The sequence below is a fragment of the Cervus canadensis genome, chromosome 5 (assembly GCF_019320065.1).
Source record: "Cervus canadensis isolate Bull #8, Minnesota chromosome 5, ASM1932006v1, whole genome shotgun sequence".
NCBI lineage: Eukaryota > Metazoa > Chordata > Mammalia > Artiodactyla > Cervidae > Cervus > Cervus canadensis.
In genome coordinates this window covers 89879560-89900780 of record NC_057390.1, presented here as the reverse complement: position 1 = coordinate 89900780, position 21221 = coordinate 89879560, and the positions used below count along the sequence as shown (strand labels likewise).

Here is a 21221-nt window from a genome sequence, read left to right as displayed (position 1 = left end):
AGCCTCATATTTCTCCAGAGGAAAGCTCTGAGTACACTTGTGACTAGGGCTGGTTACTTAGCCTCTCCAATCTCCATTCTCTCATCAGTGAAATTAAGATCATATTATCCATCTCAGAGAGTTGTGAGAACTAATTGATATAATGGATGTGAAGAGCTTTTTAAAAAAAACTCTACCAAACATTATTCTTCATAGTGAGTACTCTAAAAATAAGAGGCAAAGTTTAGATCAATGAATCCCTAATGCTTGCTTAATTACATAAAAAGAAAAGAAATTGGCCAGTAGCTTGGTCTTGCTAGAATTTCCTTAGCATGCTGTTATCAAGCAAAATCATCATGTGAATCTCTGTCACATCCAGAGTATTCAGAGCAAAATTAGAGCCTGAAGAATGTTCTGGATTTCACTTGATGAATTTCCTCTAGAAGCTCTCTCCTCCTCATGTGGCATCTGCTTTTAAAATGAGTGTGGTTCTTAAATGTCACTTATCTTAATGTTGGAATTAGTTAATATAAAGCAACTTAAATCTCTAGTAGTAATTTATGTAATCAAAGGGAACAAGTACTTCTGGCTGATTTAAGTATCTCTTGCAGTCAGTACATTTCCAGTCTAATTTGTTGTGACTGAAATGTTCTCTTGTGAGATGAGATAGCCCTCTGTTATAGATCAGAAAAACTGAGTAATTTGTTAGGGAGGATCCCAGTAGAAAATGTGAAACCATCATTGATGCTTTTGTTTTCCAACTTTCCTGTCATCCCTTAGCCAGTCAATTTAGCAATGTGGAAACTGACTTCAAAGAAAACCTAAAGTTTCTAAATTGTTACTAAAAGAATTTAACCAAATTTCTATCAGATTAAGATAAAGAGCAGCATGCAGGAGGCTATGGAACAGAGTAGAAAGAACTCTTGGCCTCTAGAGTTGTGGAGACCTGGATTCAAATTCTAGCTCCACTGCTACTAGGTGACTTTAAACATGCTCCTTTGTTTAAAGGAGAAATCAGGTTAGCAGGAGGAAACACAGTTTGAGTTTGACCACTTTGTACAAAACTACTATTATGTTATCCTCTGAAGAGATGCCTATTGAAAATATTTAACAATGATAATATCACCCATTGAATGATGTTCTACTAATATACATGGCACGTGAGTCATGTAATTTTTAATTGTTACGCCTTTGTGAGGGGTGCTCCTATTTTTCAGATGGGGATGTAAAGATGCCTCTTTGAGCTTCAGACTCCTTGCTTGTAAAATGGGTAGATTCTCCACTTCATAGGAACTTTTTAATGAGGAGTAAATGAGAAAATTGGTACCTGACATGTTGTAGGCGCCAAATAAATGGAAGTGATTATCAGCATTATGTGTGTGTAGAACTGGTAACTTTTCTTTAAAATAAGCTGAGACATCTACCTAAGATTGGCTCTGCCCTCTTTTTCAGCTTCCTTTTGTACTTTTTATTGAGTGACTTTCTAAATTGCATTAGCTTAAAGGCACTCTCAACTGAACACAGCCACATGGGACTGGTGACTTCTTTTCATAAACTCCTTGCAAGTGATTAGGGGCGGGGCCATCATGGGTGCTCAGAGACCAGCATATGATGATTGAAGAGCGGTACCCTTGGTCAGCCTAGTCAAATCCCACTTGGAATCAGAGCACATGTGGTTTTGTTTAACACCATGCTCAGCAGACTCACGGTACAGGTTTGTGACCATCAGACATTTGTTGCTGATATGTGAGGTCACCACAGTAGGGGTGTTTGTCACCCCAAATTAAACTTCCCCTTAATGACCTAAAATAATTGATTCGGAAGGCCTTTAAATGGACCATGGAAATGTGTAAGCAAGCTGAAATCTGGCATTTTATGCAGAAATTATTGCATATTGTTTTGTTTGTCTTTGTTTTGCTTTGGTTGGGGAAAATGTGGGTGGACCAAGGGCTTTAGGAGACAGGCAGTGATCCTGAGTTTGAATCCCAGCTCCACTATTTGTCCTGCTTGGGCAAGTCACTGAGCATCTGTGCACGTTTGCCATAACATTTTCATCTGCAAAATGGGGTCACCTGCCTTAAAATGATGACAGTTAGAAATAATACAGCTGAAGTTCGGTGCACATTAGTAGGCCCTCACTCAAAGGTAACTGCTATTATTAATAAAGCATTTCCAGTGGGCATCTCTGAAGAAGAGAGTTTAATAATAATTTTGTACAGAGTGGTCAAACTGTAATATAATAACTCTACCTTCTTTTCCCCCTACTAAACCAATTTCTCCATTAAACTGCTCTCTCTACTAAACTTATCTATAGAAGAAACTGTGACTAAAATTGCAACCTATAAACCTCTCTCTATATATAATCCGATTCTTAGCTGATTTCAAAATGAATTTAAAGTTGAGCATTTAAAATATATGCCAGTTAGACTACAAAGGAAGTGGGGCTTTTTTTTTTTTTTTTTTTTCTGCTTATTGGGTTCAGACATTCAGGACCTAAGCTCAGGCCTTTGCAGGTAATGAATGAGGCCACTGTACTATGTCTGTTTAGAAACAGAGGCATGGGCTCGGAGCTTTTCCTAAATATAATCAACAGTGGCACTTAAGTTGGGCATTATCAACGTCCCACAGAATGTTTTTTGTGTCCTGCCTAAAACCCTTTCTTCCATAGACCCAAATATCTGACAAAAACTAAAACCTGCAGGCTGGGCCTGCCTAGACTCCTAGACACATTCTTAACCAAATATCATATCTATTAAATCCTGGTGTCTAGGAGTCAATTGTTTTAAAAGATGCAGTTGTAATAAATTTATATCCTGCCTCTTCAGCATTTCATTGAAAGTATTTTGTACTGACCGAATGGGTTAAATTATGAAGCTTGATAAGTACATATGCACATTACCCATCCTTAGCTTTAGAAGGAAAAAAAAAAGGAAGAAAAAGATAGCTATGATTTTGGAAGTCATCCCAATTTTTAAAAATAAGAGAATTTGGACATTTTGGCATATGGGGTTTTTTAAATGAAATTTCATGGAACTGAAAACAGTCAATTTTAGGTTTCCAAAAATTGTTTTGATTTTCATTGGTATAAATTTGCTGCACATGGTTTTAGGGAAGTTCTGAGAGATGCATTTGGGACTTCGGGGTTGATTTTTTTTTTTTTTTTTTTTTTGAGATTTGTGATTTATTTTTAAAAGGTGATTTTTTTTTTTTTAACTCAAAGTATAGATTGAAGGAGACCAGAGTTCCATTTCTAGGACAGTTTTTGGTAATGACATCGTTAAGCATTTCCAAGCAACTGGACTTGGGGCTGAACTATCGGGCATCACTTCAGCACCGTTTGGACGCAGCACAGCAGATCCCTCTCCCAGCATCTCTAAGTTAGAGTCTCGAGGCCAAGTGGTTCAGGCTGTTCCATTAGCAGCAGCTGCTGGTGATAAGCACTGTGAGAGTCACCTGTGTAGGGTCAGACTTATTGCACATCAAGGTTCAGCATTGTCGGAAGAGCGGGAAGATGCCCAGGAGGGGGCTCCAGGCCACCTGCTGTGTGAGGATCAAAGGGTTGAAAGGTCAGAGGGCACAGCTCCCTTAACCATATCTGTCTGTGCAATAGCTATTTCAGATTGTAAATCTTGGCGATTTCATTAAGTCCTCCTGGCTGCTACTGGGGCATTGAAATAATAAAATTTTATATCTGTTGCCTTTCCTGCCTCCGGCAGCCAGGCTGATACATTCTGTGCAAAATGGGGCATCTTTATGAAAACCTTTTCCGGAATGATCAGAGCAGTCTTAATGAAGCCTCAAATGAGGAAGCTGGGGTTCACAGGACCTCATCCTCTGAAAATGTTTTTTAAAAAGAAAAAAATCACACAAACTGTTTAGCAGCCTTTGGGATTTATGTAGTACCTCTCTTGTGATAAACCGGTCCCAAAATATTGCCTATTGCTAAATGCTTAATCTTACACACAGGAGAAAAAGTGAGCTTTCTTAGTGCTTCTGTTTATTAAATAGCCCCTGTTCTAATGACGACAGGGTCCTTTCTTTTGGGCAACCCCAAGCAACTCTACAGATACTACTTCCCACTCGGCAGACCTTTCGGGTGTTTTTAGAGACATGTCTCCTGAATATGATTTTCCAAATATTTTTCCTAGATCTTAAAGTTGTTATGGACCTTTAGGGCTCCTTGGCTCTTGGGCAAGACAAATCACAGTAATGGCTGCCCCTTTACTGCCCATATGTTTAAGACCCCCTGTCGTTTGTTTGAAAAGTTAAGAGATTTTCACAGTGAAGGTGCCATTTCTGAAATTTAAAGTGTTCCTTTTCACCAGGAGATAAGTTCACTCTGATTAAGTCCGTAATTCTCACTAAGCCATGTTTATGGGGGCAATAAACAATGTTTCAGCATGCTTGTTAAATTGGGTTTCCAACCTCTCCACTCTTTAAAAATTGACATTTCAAATAAAAGGCAGGTGGAGATGGGAGTCCAGGTTTGCTGTGCTTAGTGATGAATGAATGATGGCAAGTGGCAGTTGTGTGGGAGGAAGGAGGGCCCTCTTCTCTGAAAGGGTGACCCCAAACCGTTTTGGGGCTAGGGAATCAACATCCCCTTAAACCCCAAGTGAAACTCTTAAATTTAAGTTTCGTCATTTCAAATTGGATGGATACTAGTTTTGAAATACTGTTGGACACATTACGCTCGTTATTTAATTTTCACAAGTCTGTGTTTTAGAAGTAGTGGCTTTGCTTTACAGATGATGAAATTTGGGCACAGAAAGGTTAAGTAACTCATCCCAAGTCATACAGCTAATGATTAGTAGGACAAGAATTCAAACCAAATTATTTTGTTGTGTGAAGTGTTTTAGAGTGTACGAAGAAAAATGATACTGGCCCTGCTTTTAGGGTCTGTTTGTTATTATATATCTAGCCTCTGATAAATATATCCATGGAGGTTACAAGAGAAATACGTGACCTATGTGACTGTCCTCAGTATTTGGTAAACTAGAGAAGTAGAGGAGGCTCCAGAGAGGACAAGAGGACCAGGCTTTGGGGACTGGCAGTCCAGAGCTCAAATCCTGGCTCTGCTATTTCTCAGGACAGGTTAAGAGCTTCATTTTTCTCTTCTGTGAGATGGGGATAATAATACCTATTCCATGAGGTTGCTTTGAGGATCAAATGAAATCATGTATTTTTTTAAAAGGTAGTGTTTTCAAACTCTCCAATATTTTATAGGTGACAGTGGTGTTATTGCATTGTATGTAAATATGGTATAGTTAAACCAGTTACTTTAAGGGAAAAGTGACAGGTACACATGAATTAATTAGAAACATCACTAATCAAGTTTTAATTGGGGACCCAAATATGTGTTTCCCACTGTACTTGCTTAGGACTGGAGAAGGCCACTTGCTGTGGGAGCAGAAATAGTCAGGAAGGTTTTGTAGAAGAGCAGAATCTTGCAGGATGGAGATAATCCATGGTGATCCATGTCTTGGCCATCTTCATGTCTTTCCAGGTGCTCTTCCACCTCATCTCTTGTTTGCATTTTGCAGCAGAGGTGAATGGTATTGATACCTTCCTTGTCCTCTTTTTACACATGAGGAAACTGAGTCTCTAGCAGTAGGAAGGGTGTTTCAGTTTGGGGTAAAACCTCAGCTGTGTCATAGGTGTGCATGGACTCAGCCCTCCATTCTGGTGGAGCAGAGGAAAGGCCAGGGGGGATGGTGGTGCCGTGTTGGGTGGACTTGTAGAGTGAGCCACAGAGCTGGCGGAACCAGTCTTAGAAGGAGGCAGGCCGGCACTGACTGAGCTTCTGCTAGGTGGCTGGCCCTCTATGAAGCTCATGCTCTACCATGACTTCTTTGAACAATCCTGAAGGTGAGCATCAAGTCCCAGTCTCACAGATAAGGAAATTGTTGCTGGAAGAGGCAAAGGGCCTTGCCTAAAAAAGCTGCCTGGCTGGTGAGTGAGTGAGCCAGGATACCAACCTTGAGTTTCTTCAGCTGTACCCCATGACCATCCTGAGGAGGCAGCTGGGCAGGCTCTGTGTGAATGGAGATATTTCACCAAAGGGAGGTCTTTTCTACCTCCTATGACTGTGCCTTTTCTTAGGCTTATTGATTATAGTTTACTCCCTCTCCCCCACACCCCAACACTTGTAGGCTGGGAACCTCTTGAGTTTAGAGATCACCTTTTAGTCATGCATTGGGTTGACATGACTAACCAAATGTGTGAATGAATGGGTGAATGAATGAATGTCTCATGGATGGATGGTCAGAAAAGGAGGAAAAGCCCATTGGAGAAATAGCCCCTTTGCTGACCTGGGTTGAAAATCTCTTGAATTTTTTAATGAGAGTCAGTGCTTATTACCTTGTGAGGAGAGGATTTGGCCTGAGCTGTGAGGTGCTTACACACTTCCCTCCCCTGCCAAGCTTCTGTTTCTGTTTAAAGCACCCTGGGAAATTCCAGCAGTGTTTTCAGGGGTCCTCTGAACTGTCGGACTCAGATTTTTAATTTTGCGGAGCAGGAAGGAGCAAATCAGTGACTCCTGGCTCCAAAGGAAAAACCACTACGTTTATCAACTGCTTGGCAGCTCAGTGACCTTTGGGGCCAGAGGAAGGGAAGGAAAATGTCGCTCTTCCCTCCATGTGTATCTGAGATTTCAGGAGGGAATAAAGAGTTTAGAGTACCTGAATATTTGCCTTTACTCTTCCTGTCCTTTCCACTTTCCCTCTAATTTCTCTTTCCCTTCCTCCTAGGAGGCCAGCAGCTCCCCATGCTGTTCTTTGTTATGTTCTCATATACATGCGCATGCATTTGAGTACATTTGATATGGGCTGTATAGTGGAAGGAACACTGGCATGGAGAACCCAAATTCAAATCTTTTCTCTGACAAACACTATTTGGGAGAACATGAGCAAACTATTAATCTCTTTAGCCTCAGTGTCCTCATCCATCCAAATGGATACAGTATTCCATAGCAAACCCTTTCCCTTGAAAATTTTAATGGTGTCTGGACCAAGCATCAAGCTGCTTGATTCCTCTAGTGTGTCCCTGACAAACATCTGTTAAATTACAATTGCTCAATATGTTTGTGATGGAAACAGTGTCAGAGCAGTTAGCAAGATACACTGGGTAATACCAAGTTTTTGATGTTCATCTGAGTTCACTGTTATCTCCACTGCTGCTAAGCTATGGACTTTGGACAAGTTATTTTACCTCTCTGACCCTGCATTTCCCCATCTCTGCACAAGCGTGTCTTGAGGCAGCGTGCATGCTCAGTCGTTTCTGACTCTTTGTGACCCATTGAACAGTAGCCCGCCAGTCTACTCTGCCCAAGGAATTTTCCAGCAAGAATACTGGAGTGGGTTGCCATTTTCTACTCCAGGAGATCTTCCTGACTCAGGGATTGAACTGCGTCCCATACGTCTTCTGCACTGGTGGGCAGATTCTTTACCACTGTGCCACCTCCACAGGGTGTCATGAGGATTGCATTAAGTGGTACATGTAAGGGTCGGGCCACAGGAGGAACACATCACCTAGTAGCTCTCATTTTGCTGTTCTGGGAGTCAGTCATCTAATGGATGCAGAGTCTGTAGCACAGTCCCTGTCCTCTGCAGGCAAGATGAGTTATTTTAAAGCAGCTATTTTAAAGTTATTTTAAAGCACCACCAGATCAACTACAAGCCCCCGAAGCCCGTCTTGTACCCCCTTGTAGTCATTCTCTTCTGACCCAAGGGTAATGATTGTCCTGGGTGACAGGACTATTTTAATCTCATCAGATATATGAGGAAACTGAGGCACAAAGAGGTTAAAGTGTTTGCCCAAGGTAGCGCAATTGTAACTGATGGAGTTGGGACTTGGACTCAGGCAGTTCAGGCTCCAGAGAATATGCTCATGTCCTCAGGGAAAGAAGACATAGCCAGGAAAAGAACAATAGGTTAGAGTAGTTTTTAATGGCACAAAATCATAGTAGTAGAGTCATTGGCCTTTGCCTTTGGTCTGAAAATCAGTTGTTCACATTCATACAGTCTTGGAATTCTAGTCTTACTTTCAAATTGCAAGGAAAGAAACTTGCTTTTGAGAGCCTTCCATTTATTGCACTTATTGCAACCAGGTGCTGTGTTAAACTCTTTACATGTATTATCCCATGAGGGGCTTCCCTGGTGGCTCAGAGGGTAAAGAATCCACTCATAATGCGGGAGATCTGGGTTCAGTCCCTGGGTTCGGAAGATCCCCTGGAGGAGGGCATGGCAACCCACTCCAGTATTCCTGCCTGGAGAATCGCCATGGACAGAGGAGCCTGGTTGACTACAGTCCACGGGGTCGCAAAGAATCAGACACGACTGAGCAACTAAGCACAGCACAGCACGTTATCCCACTTAAACCTCCGCACTCCGCTGGAGGTAGGTAGTATTACCCCCATTTTATAGATGAGGAAACTGAGACTCAGTAAAGAACTAACTGAAGCCTACGCAGTTGTAGAGGCAAGACTGGAAGCTAGCTGTCTCATTCTAGAACCCACATCTTAGCTACCATGGTAATGCCTATCTTACTTTCTTTATCAACTGTAAATTAATTCTACATGGATTAGTCATGATAATTTTACATGTGTATTGTTATTGTCATTATTGCTGCTATTCCCATCACACTTCCTTGTGCAGACTCACATTGAGCTTACATTGTCCATTAGGGCTCACTCTGACATCTGTACCTGGCCTGCCTCCCAGTAGAGTGGGCCCAGCCACAGTATTTCACTCATTCTGCAGTTAATCAGCAATTGCCCTGTGTCAGGCACCATCCTGGGCACTGGAGTTGCAAAGATAAAGAAGACATAGCTCTGCCCTGATGATGGTCCTGGTGGAAGGACAGCAGAACAGATTCACCACGCCCTGGCTCGTGTATTCCATACATGCCACCTCACCGACCCACCCTCCCCACAACCTCCATCCAAGATAAGGACCCCAGTGCTCAGCTGAGGCAGCAGAGATGGATCTGGGCCCCTGCTCATCAAGGTCTAGGACCAGCTTCTTTGCTCCACCTCCAGCCCCCAGCTTCATCATCAGGGAAGCAGCACATGCTCTTGACCATTCTTTGGATCCCCTGCATTACCTCACCAGTACAAATCCTTGCCCTTCATTTTATGACCTGATTCTAAGTCCTGCCTTTTGTCCCTCACTGCCCAATCCCCTCCCTAGATAAACAGGGTCATCCCTACCTGTGTGGAAGACTGCTGTGGTTTGAACAAGTGCAGCTGATACTTTATATTTTAGCCGGCCTTGGGGAGGACCCATTGTTTTCATACAATCAACTTTAGAAAGTAAGGTTCAGTGAAATCTTGACTAGAGAAGATCCACCGAAGGTAGAGTGGTTCTGAAGTGGACCCTACTTTTGTGTAGGGAAGAATATCAGGGGCACTGGACTCTATATTTATACTAGGAGGGTATGAGTAGAAAAAAAAGTTTTAAAAATCCTAGGCAAGACAAAAAAGGAAGGAGACCGGGAGCCAAACACAGCTGCAAATCAGAATGTACATTGTTGGTGGCTCGGGGCAAGATTACCTTCTCATGTGGCGTTTGGTCACCGTCATTCATACGTTATTTTTCATGGTCTATTGTGGTTTTATTCTATATTCTGGACATAGCATTAATGTGTTTATCAACTCATTGTGTTATAACTTATGCACAACAAACGACCCGTTTAAAGTGTACAATTCAATGTATTCTAAGTTTTATATACTACCAACAAAGATATAGAATCTCTTCATCACCCTCAAAAGACCATTTAATGTACATTTTACTTTGTCTTGAGCTTCTCATGTGCCTGTCATTAGTCTAAGTGATTTAGAAATGTTAGCCCATTTGATCCTCATTACAAGTGTGAGATGTAGGCACTGTTTATAGAGGAGAAAACTGAGGTGCAGAGAGGTAAAGTGAAACGTGCACGTTTACACAGCTGGCGAGTGGTGGCGCTAAATGAGAGCTCAGACAGACTGGCTTCCGGATCCCATGCTCTTCATGTCTAGGCTCTGCTGCCTCTCATGTCAATCATGTGTTCATTCAGAAATTGCCTGCTGTGGGCCAGATACTGGGGTAGGAGCCGAAAGTTCAGAGATCTGTTTTGGTGGCCCCAAGAAGCCCACACACCAGAGAAGGGATCAAATGCCTGTATTAATACTCTAGATGGATGTATTTTTCTGGTTGTGGGAGTAAACCATAGGCTCACATGAACAAGGGCAAACTTACTGCTCCCTCAAGCCTTCTGGGGTAAGATTAGCCAGGCTTCGCTGAGGCTCCAGGAACCAAGAGAAAGAGGTGACAGGCAGGCAGGAGAGCCACTGTTGGCTGAATTCCTCTGTGGACATCCTGGGAATCTTGCTAACTCTATGTACATTCGCTTATCTAATCCTCATGAGAGCTCTGTGAGGTGGGTACTACCATGATCCCCATCTAAAACCTGGAGAATTTATGAGGCTGAATCTGTATCTGCTCAGTCACCCCTGACCACCTTGCATACTGTGATTTTTTTTTTTTTTCCCTTTCTTGTCCTGAAAGACAGAGGTCAGATTTCTGTGACAAAGCATAAAGGGAAAGACATTTTTGATTAACAGTATTTATGGGAAGATGCCATTTTTGTGTGTTTCTCTGTGCAAGAAATGCCATTTGGAAAGCCAGTGTGCATGTCAGTATCTTTTTTTTTTTTTTTTTTCATTCTGAGAAAAAGCCTATAGAGTCTGGTGGGGGGAGGGTTTGCAGCTGGCAGGAGCTTTGGCATATGTTGTAACTAAAAAGAGAGGGAATGTGTTGGTGGGACGAGCTACCGGAGAGCTGTCTCGGTGTGCTGTGGTACTAGTAAGTGTTTTAATTGGGTAGGGTTTTTGGAGGACTATTTTGACATCTGCTCGTGTCTTTGCTGATTTTTCTTCACTTAGAGTAGGAAACACAAGCTGTGGATAAAATGACTTTAAAATAATTGGAAGTAAAGATATCTCTCTCAAAGTCGAATTTGAGAGGGACACTCTTTAAGAAGTGGAAAGGAAATTCCACTTCGAGGAATCCATCCTAAAGCATAGGCTTTATGCCTACAGATTTCTCAACAATATTTATAATATTTTCTTAAAAACTGGAAATAGTCAAAAGGGACTTGATTGGGTTTGTTTCTAAGAAGTGGAACATTTTGTAGCAATTAGCAATGATCTTCACGAAGCTTTTAATGAAGTGAAATATTGTTTATATTGTAATAAATGAGAAAATCAGAAAGAAACATTATGAACTGCTTCAACTGTGTGTTTAAAAGGAGGTATTGGGACAGAGCGTTATAGAAGGAAATACACCAAAACGTTATCTCCAAGGGGAAGATTAGGGTAACCACAGTTTTCTTCTTTGAACTTTTTTGCCTTTCCAATTTTTTTTTTAACATATGTATTTTTTTTCCACTTTTTATTTTGTATTGGGGTATAGGTGCTTAACAGTGTTGTGATAGTTTCAGGTGAATAGCAAAAGGACTCAGCCATATATATACATTTCACATACATAATTTTTATGATACAAAAGACAAGGGTCCTTTTGCATAAGAGGAAGCAAGCCCTGAGAGTGTTGGTATAGCTGCATGCCCTATGTAGATACTTGTTCTGAAGTCTGAGCAACTGATTTGAGGATGTCTTCAGAAAGAGTCATTCTGAGTTTAAAAGTCAGCTCTGTCACTCCTTATCTGTGTGATTTGGACCAGTTTCTTTGAGCTCTCTGAGCCTCCTCCTTTGATACCGCCCTCATAGCATGGTCAGGGTTAAAGGCAGGCATACAGTAATGGCCCAGTTTCCTTCTCCATCAGCACTACCCACCCACCCCCCAGCTTGAGAGGTTTTGTGGGTTTTGTTTTGTTTTCTGCCTTTTTTCCTCTTGTTTCCTTGAGCCTTTCAAGGATAGGGCACCATCCGGCCAAGCTGGCCTCCGATTCTTTCCTTGGGAACATGAGCTTCAGGAAGGCCCTTGAGTCCACGCCAGCCCCTTTGGAAGAGGCCTTGCCACCAGGAGGGCAGCATTGTCCTATGAGAGGAAACTGTGCCGACCCAGCTCCTCCTGGAGCCTGGTGCACAAGCATTTTGGTTACTAGGGGGACCCTGGCCTGCTAAGTCAGAAAAAAGGGCCAGGTTTTTTCCTCTTCTTCAGCCTACTGCCTTTGTTCAAAAAGTAAACACTCCACACAGCTTAAGCAGCAAGTCCTCCAGCCAGGAGTGGGAAGAAATCAAAAGCCTGCTCCAGCCCAGCCATGGAGAGCCTACAAGGGCTGGTCTGTGCTGCGGGGCCCCACTGGGAATGCAGAAACTACACCCGATCTTGGTCCAGTATCAACAGCCTTGTCGCTGGGCCTTTCAGCCCAGGCTTCTCTGCAGCGGCCAGACCTCTTGCCCCCATCTGTTTGGGGCTCTCTGGAGCTCTTTGGAGGTCAGGTGAGGCAAAATCAGTAATTGCAGGGTGCAGCAGCCTGGAGTCCCTGGCTAAGTTCTGGAGCCCCCCATGACCCCTTCTCCCTTTCTGTGTCCAGTGCCAGGGTCTCTACCTTTGAAGTGAGGGCCCAGCAGTTACCAGAAGGGACCAGAGGATTTTTGCCCTTAGGCCATTGCCACTGTAGTTTCCAAACTGGGGTCATGGCTGATGTGTATATTATAATAGCAATAATAAAAGCTACTATAAGGCTACTGTATGCCCAGTGCTATGTGCACACCCCACCCCAGTCCTCACAGCAGTCCACAAGGAAGAGGGCTAGGAGGGCCAGTCACAGTTACCTTCTTGACTTTACAGATGAAGGGGCCAATTAGTAACCATATAACCTTGGGCAAGCCCCTTCACCTCTCTGAGACTCAGTTTCTCATGTATGAATTGGGGACCCCTCATCTCCAGCTACTGCTGAGAATGAAAGAATCTGTGTGAAAGTGCTTTGTGAACTCTAAAATGTGATGTAAGTGAAAAAGATTCTCATTGAGGCTGTTTTTGTCACTCCCTGCTTGTGCACTGCTAAGTATTTAACCTGTTAGATTGCAAAGTAAGACAGCTAAGGAGCTCTGGACAGCTCCTCGTGAGTCTTAATGCTCTCAGCTGTAAAATGGGATTGTGCTTTGTAAAATACTAGTTATCAATGCTGTTTGCTGATAACTTTTTACCCTGTGAATAAACCAGTCAGTTAATATGAGCTTTGGGGTTTAGAGGAAAAAATAAACCTCTAAGTAGGCAATTTTGTCCCTCCCCTGTGGCTCTCCACCCACAGAAAGCATTTAGTAAATGTATGAAATGATTGATAGATTTGTGGACTAGCCCCTGGAGAAGTCAACAGCAGAAGAAATTTGAGGCTGCTGGTCTTGTTGAGTGGAAGAGTTCCAGGACCACCCTGCCCTCTGGGAGTATTGTTTCAACCCTAGGAGGCTTCTCACCAGCATGGCTCCATCCTCCTGCTAAGAAAAATCTGAAAATGTTTACTTAGGTACCAAAGTCTGTCCTCGAGGCTGGGATTTAAGGCAACAAACATCAACCAGTATTAATGAGCGCTTACCAAGTGCCAATCATTTTGTTGAGTGCTAGTTATTATGCAGTGCTGAACCAAACTGATGAGCCCCTGAGGGAACCTATACCCCAGCAGGGGGAGGCAGGCAGGTCAAGGGGTGCTAGGGCTCAGAGCGACAAGGATGGCAGAATTTGGTTTCTCTCGGGGTGTCTGACCACAAGGAGGCTAAAGTGCGGTGCAGGCTGTGTAGGTGGCCACTGCTGTGTTACCTCTGCCACTCACCTCACCTCTCTGAACCTCATTTTCCTCAAGTTACCTAAAATGAAGATAATAGGGTACACTTTGCAGGGACTGATAAAAATCAGTAAGTAAAGCATAGAACATGCGCTAGTAAGCATCTATTACACTGTAATTGTTGTCCTTTTCCAGGGCATTAGCAAGCATAGGGTTTAGCAGCCGTTGGGACATCCAGCTCCATCACTAACCCATACAGTGCTCTTGGATTAATTAGGAAAGGGCATCTCCTCTCTCCCTCCACCAGCACCTACCCCCACCTTCAACTGATGCCTGTCAGCAAGCTCACAGGTTGGCAGATCTCACCCTCAGCTTGGCTAGCTGGGCGTGCTGGGCAGTGCACACCTGCACAGTCATACCCAGTAGCTCGGAGGTTGGCTGATAATGAAACTGACCCCTTCTACATAGGGTGACCACATAGCCCATCTTACACTGCTGCGCTGGTATAATATACTCCTTCATATCCGCAAGTATCCCAGTTTGGACCACAAATTACAGGGTCTTTCTGCTTAATCAGGACAAAATGAAAGTTCCAGACTCTAAAGAAATGAGCTTTGATATATAACGGGGTAAGAAGATTGAAGGAGATTGGCAGTAGGAAGTAGGCAAGGGGAAGTAGAGGTGGATTCTAGCAGTGGGTAAATAATGTGATTGAAAAGTAGCTTACTCATAGGCTTACACTTCTACAAACCATGGAGAGTTACTCCCGGCTGATGGGCTCTTCGTTTCTCCAGACGGTCCCTTCATCCTCTCACCAAATATGAACGTCTAGTAGGCACAAGCCTCCCTTACCCTTCTTGTTATTATACCAGTAGAATAATGGGTTATGGCCAGAACCTGAGAGCCATGATTCACTGGATTTCTATGGAAAATGGAACCAAATTGAAAGTATGACCTTTCTACTTAATGTTTAAGAGAAATGTTAATATGTTAACACTATGTTGTACAACGTATTCCATACCCAGGAATGCCAAGATTTGAGAGAGATGGGCAAGGAATCCTTGGTAAATGAGAAGAGATGAATGGAATGAGACTATGATAAGAGCCTAACTGTATATCTGAGTTCCTGGAGCCAAAGCTTTAAACTTCAGCTGCTTCTTTTTTATTTTAAATTGAAAATATAGGGAAAAAAAATAATGGTGGGGTGTAAAGATCTCTCCCCCTAGCTGTGTGACCCAGGGCATTTAACTCAGTCTCTGAAACCCTTTTCACTCCTGGGTACTGGGGATAACCATACAAACTCACAGAGTTTTTGAGACAGTTAGATGGCCTCACATGTTAACTGCTTGGCATTGAGCCTGCCACAGAGTACCCTTTGTCAGATGTCACTTTTCCTCCTCACTCCCCTTTCCCTGAGGAAGCCAGGGAAATGTCTGTGTCTTCGTGGGACTTCAATGATTTTCTCTTCTGGATTTTTTCTTTTACTTGCAGAAAGTCAGAAACATGGCCCTGGATGATGTCGTGATCCTGAATGTGGACACCAACACTCTCGAAACTCCCTTTGATGACCTCCAGAGCCTCCCAAATGATGTGGTGGGTAATGAGCTCTTGAGTTCTGACTCCCAGGAGCTCCTGCAGTGGACATGAACATGCCTTTGAAGAGACCGCTGTGGTTTTCCTGTGGCCTAGGAACCACAGTTGTTTTTTGTTGTTACCTCTGGAACCTTTGTCTCAGTGAAGGAAGTTGGGAGGTGGTTCACTTTTTTAGTTTTGTATTGCTCTCATAACCCTCACCTGAAGTGACCCCAGGGTCTAGATAGCCTCTCTTCCTGGGGAGTCAGGGGGTCTTGCCATCCCCATTGCCACTGCCGTGTCCAGAGAACAGAACAACCTCCCCAGGTAACCCCACCAATGGCAAGCAGAAGGGCTTCAGTGTGAGCAATTTGGGGCACTTCAAGCCTACATTTTTTTCTTGTGCCATTGTCAAACCCAGCCATTTCCCATGTGGCAGAGTATCTGCTGCCAGTGTTCTGAATGTGGCTCCACATGCCCTAAACCTATTTTTTCCTAGTTACCTCAGGACTAGACAGAAGGTAGGCCTATTTAGGGGAAGGCAACTGGCTGCCACATTTGCCACACTGACACCTGACCATACACCTGTCTCACATTGCCACTCAGAGCTGCCTTGTGGGTGTCTATTCGAAGTAGACCCAGTCTCCCCCATCATTCATACAAATGAGGAGGATTGAGGTCCCCTCCAAAGTACAGTTCTAATGTTTGTGGTTTAGCATCCATGACTCTGCTTGAGAGAAAGTGTATAAAGTCACCCTGGCTTCCAGACTGGAAGGGGTGGGTGCTCCTAACCGTGTGCACTATGCAGGTCTGGGTTTGTGTGGTGGCCGGTGGGCCCTGCCCTGCCTCACTGCCAGGAGTCCCAGTGGCCCTTGGGGGTTAGCCGCCCGGGAGAGGTTGCTGCTTGTTGATGAATGGCTGGCAGCAGGGTTTCAGACTTCTCTGCTCCTAATTGACTGCGAGGTTTTGGGGGGTCATTTGTAAGGATGAGTTACTTGTACCATAGTTGAACAGCTGTACAGTTCACTGACTTTTACATGCTGAACACTCATCATTGACCTTCCATTTACGCTTCACACCTCTTGGAAGGTATTTGTCTTACCCTCACTTTACCCACAGAGCTAAAAAGAAGGGGAGCCGTAGAAGTGAACCCAGCTCTGTCACTCCAGAGCCACCAGCCTCAGTGCCCCTCTAGGTGCCCTCTGCATCTGGGGTCTCATTCAGTAGGTGAGGGAGAGAAGATGCTTGAGGGGCACATGTCTTGCCACTAACCATAAGGCTGGTGAGGGCAGAGCTGTGGTTGGAGCCTGGTGTGGATGACGCCCAGCCCGTGCTGCCTCCACTTTGTGTACATGGCCCCCCTCTGAGGCAGAGAGAGATGACAGCATAGGAAAAATGAAAATACCAGCCCTATGAGGCTTGCTGCTGATCAGGATGGGGTATGTGGTTGGTGTCTTTGGACCTCTTGGCTGTAATTTGAGTTCTTTTGATCCAAGGAACTTGAGGTTTCTATTCAACTTCCCTTTCAGTGGAAAAGTTCTCTCTTTAAGTCATGGATGTCTTAGGTATGGACCTTGTACTTTCTGAGCAAATGTAGAATGTAAACCTGGGGTATTTGAGGTACAAGGAATGGCTGAGAGCCCCAGGCAGCCAGGGGTGAGTGACTGATGGCTTAGAAACCGTGGAGTGGACCAACTATCCCACAGGTGGTGTTCTGACCCTGTGCTGCACTTCGAATAGCAAAGACAAAGCAGATCTAGTCCTTTCCTTCAAAGAGTATATTCCACTAGGGGAAACAAATATGTAAATTACATATATCTCAGGGCATAGCATATTAGAGGCCAAAAGAAAATAAGAATCAGACACAGAATTGCCCAGGGGGAGGGTAATGGAGGCCTCCTGAAGATGCCACATTCCAAGATGCCTTTTAAATGATCAGGGAACCAAATCTTTGGTTCCTGATCAAAAGAACAACTATGAGCAAGTCGTTTTCTCTTGCTGAGCTTCAGTTTCCCATCCTTAAAAGAGGAGTACTAGACCTATCATTAGTTGCTGTGGCAAGTAAATGAGATTGTGGTGTTCATCAGATGCTTGGCACTGTGTTCACATGTTATCAGTGTATGATAAATGGTACCTGCATTTGTCTTTAATAAGATCACTGTCAATAAGTACAGGCAGAGTTAGAAGACAGTTGGTTCCCTCCTTATCCTAACAGTTCTCAGCCTGCATGAAAAGGACCTCCCATTTACAAGGTGGTTTGTGAAGAGTCCCACAGCAGTGGTTTCCAGAATGGGGCTCTAGACTCATCAAAGATTCCAATATAGTCGTGAGGAGAGACTGTGATCCGTACAGTAATCACTGTGATTTGGTGGAATTCATAGATCTGATTCATAGATTTGATTTTTTTTTAACGAGAAAACGAGTTTTATTGTTTTTAAAGCTCTTTGTAGTGGGTGTCGATGGTCACCTGCCATACTTGTTCCAGATTGTCTGCCGCAGCCAACAGAGTTTGGCCATCAGCATACAAAGCCACTGGGGTGACTGTGCTTTGCCACGGGTACTGATAACTTCTTGTTTCAGCTCACCTACAATGACCTTGCCCTCCAAGTCCCAGATCTGGATGCTGGGCCTGTGGCAGCAGAGCCGGTAGCAGTTGGGACTGAAGCACCGGGCACTCATGATGTCCCCACCATCTAGTGTTGAAAGGTGCTTGCCTTCCTTGAGGCTGTGTGAGCTGTCGAGTCATTGAGAGGGGGAAATCTTACCCAGCACACCTTCGTCTCTGCACGGGGTGCAGGACTATGTCCTTTCAGTGTATCAGTACGTCCAGTTGACTGCACCATCTCCCCTTTTGTCAAAGCCGCTTGGTTACTGCATCTGACAGATTCTGCTTCTTAAAGTTTCTCAAATTGTCTTTGCCATCCATCCTAAACACCACCGAATCCAAGCTCTTATTCCTCTCCTGCCCTGTTTCCAGCAGCCTCTGAACTGATGCTTCAGATGCCAGCCCTTGTTACTCTTATACCAGAGAGCCCTTTCTAAAACATAAATTTATTTCCTCCTACTGAAAACCATTTCATCAATGAACACAATTTTAAGAACAAAAAAAACAACTTCTGAAAACAAAAATAATCCTTCTGTAACTTCCCAGTTCCTATAGATTAGAGGCAAGTTTCTTTTGTTGGTTTTGGAGTGAGATAGACCTTTGTTTAGATTCTGCCTTCTTCACTTACTTATCATACGATCTTGGACAAAATTATGTAAGCTCTCTGAGGCTTAGTTTCCTTATAAGGTGGTTGTGAGAATTATATGTAATGAACGTAATATGTATAAAGTTCTGTAGGTGGAGTCAATGATGATGAATTACGGATGTGAATGATGGTCAGCATGGCTGCAGGGCCCTCCTTTCTGATAGGATCCTCCCATTTTCCCCCCATAACTTTAGCTCTTTCCTCTCCCTGCTTCAAACCCTATGTTATAGGTGTTTGGAATTAATAATTCTCCCAAGTTTACATGTTGTTTCATTACTTTATACTTTTCATACAGTTTCTTTTGTCCCGAATGTTCCATTCCATCTGTCAATCTCTACTCATTTTATAAGACTTTGACTAAATGTAAGGCTGTAAAAACCTTCTCTGACCTCTCTAAGTAGATTTGACTGTACCTTTCTCTTTGTTCTCAGAAACCCCTGTATTGCTTATAAAATTACACTTACCATCCAGCAGTATACATTTCTGGCTTTCCCTTTTAATTGTGAGTTCTTTGAGGGCAGGAATCAAGTTTTATTCATCTTTGTTTCTAAGGGATATAGCAGCCACTGAATAGATAGATGGAAGGATGGAAGGGACATATGGATTGGGTTATTTTGGTAGATGAAATCTTGCAAAACATGGCATCCATGCTGGAAATTTTATTAAAAGAGGCCTTTGTTCTGCTTCTAGCCACGATGGAATAATTGGAACTGAATTTCTCCTCCCTCCATTTACAAATAAAACTCTAGGCAAATACGAAAACAACTGTTTTCACATATTGGACAACAGGCAGTGCAGGAATATAATCCCTGAGAGAAAGGAAGCAATTGAGATGAAGCCTCTGGTCCTCCTGGCTTTCTGCCTTGAAGCATTTTCTAGACTCTTGTTGCTAGAGGGGACTCCCCAGTGAAGCACAACAGTCTTGCTGAATCAAGGGGTTAGAGATCTGAGTTTGAGGGAGAGGTGGTTTAAATTTGTGGGTCAGAGTACCAGATACAAGGGAGCTACTCAGCAAATAAAAATCTAAACTGAGTCCTCTTGATTCATCTGCTGTAGACAGATCTGCCCATGTGTAGAGGGAGCTCCCACAGAGCAGGAGTCATTCAAGCTCTAGCCGGCCAGAGTAAGGAGAGCTTGTTGACCACTCAGGCAATCATTAGAGACCCCAGAGGCCACGCCCTGGCGGAGTAGTCTAAATTAGCTCTAAAATAAAGGCAATTTTAGCCCTGCCCTCATACAGCTTAAATATCAAGCCTTGAGGAGCATAAGAGAGGGCTTCAATGATGCTGGTAATGTGCTGGCTTTTGATCTGAGTGCCAGGTACATGAGCAAGAATTTATCAAGCAGGACATGAGTGATATATGTATTTTTATCTATGTATGTATGTTAAACTTCAGTAAAAAGTTTTAAATAAAACCATTTCTTTTTAAAACTTATCATGATCAACCTGATATACAGGAAAATGAACCTGTCAAACTTCTACCCACTTTTAAAAGAGACTAAAAATCTAACAACCAACAATGTAACATTCACAGTATCTAGCATCCTATCAAAAAATATTAGACATATTGAGAATCAGAAATGATGTAATCTATAACCAAGACAAAATACAGTTAATAGAAACAAACTCAAAAATGACAGCTATGATGGAATTAGCAGATGAGAACCTTAAGGTAGACATTTTAAAAGTTATAAGCATGCTCATGAACTTAAAGAAAGACTTGAACTGAATTAGGAGAGAAATGGAAGATATAAAAAGAATGAAAGGGAATATCTAGAGGTGAAAAATATAACAACCTGGAATAAAATTTTCACTGATAGGATTAAAAGGATATTAGACACTCAAACATAAATGATCAATGAACTTGAAGACATAGCAATAAAAGCTATCCGTTATGAAGCATAGAAAGGAAAAGACTGAAAAAGCATAGAAAGTAAAAAGAACCTCAAGGAGCCATCAGTGTAATATCAAGAGGACTAACATATGTGTAATTAGAGAACTAGAAGGAGAGGAAGGAGAAGAGGGACAGGAAAGATTTTAAGGAGATTATAGCCATTTTTTTTTATTTTAATGAAAACAATAAATTCAGAGTTTCAGGAAGCTCAATGAATCTTGAGCCTAATAGACCCAAACAAAACCACACAAAAATGTATCATGATAACAAGTGATACAAAGAAAAGTTTAACATTAGCTAAAGAAAAAAGATACATTATATAAAAGAAAGAATTGATGACAGAAGACTTCTTGTAAGAAACAACATGAACCAGAAGAGAAGGAATGACATTTTTGAAGTAACGAAGAAACTGTTTGTCAGCCTCAAAATCTATATCCAGTGAAAATATCCTTCTAAAATAAAGGCAAAATTTAAAACTTCTCCAGACAAATAAAAGTGAGAGAAGTCATTGTCAGCAGACCTGCACCATAAGAAACATTAAAGGCTATTCTTCATGTGGTAGAGTAATGATACCATAGAGAAACTTGGACAGTGAAGAGTACCAGAAGTAGTAAATATGTGAGTAAATGGAAGAGACTCTTTTCTCACTTTTAATTTCTATAAAAGATAATTGAATATTTACAGCAAATAATATCTGTGTATTATGTGCTATATGTGAAAGTAAAATATATGAACTCAGTAGCACAAAGGACAGGTAGAGAATGGAAGTATACTGTGCTAAGGTTCTTAAATTCTATATAAA

At 42.7% G+C, this 21221-nt stretch overlaps 1 protein-coding gene across 8 annotated transcripts in view; it reads left to right on the top strand.

Moving 5' to 3' along the window:
* Positions 1 to 21221, top strand: part of DENND1A (DENN domain containing 1A) — a 520849-nt gene that overhangs the window by 322132 nt on the left and 177496 nt on the right. For all 8 annotated transcript variants that reach the window (XM_043469511.1, XM_043469514.1, XM_043469510.1 and 5 more), the window contains one exon: positions 15193 to 15294. In XM_043469511.1, coding sequence (XP_043325446.1) covers positions 15193 to 15294 — 102 coding nt within the window. The remainder of the gene's footprint in view (positions 1 to 15192; positions 15295 to 21221) is intronic.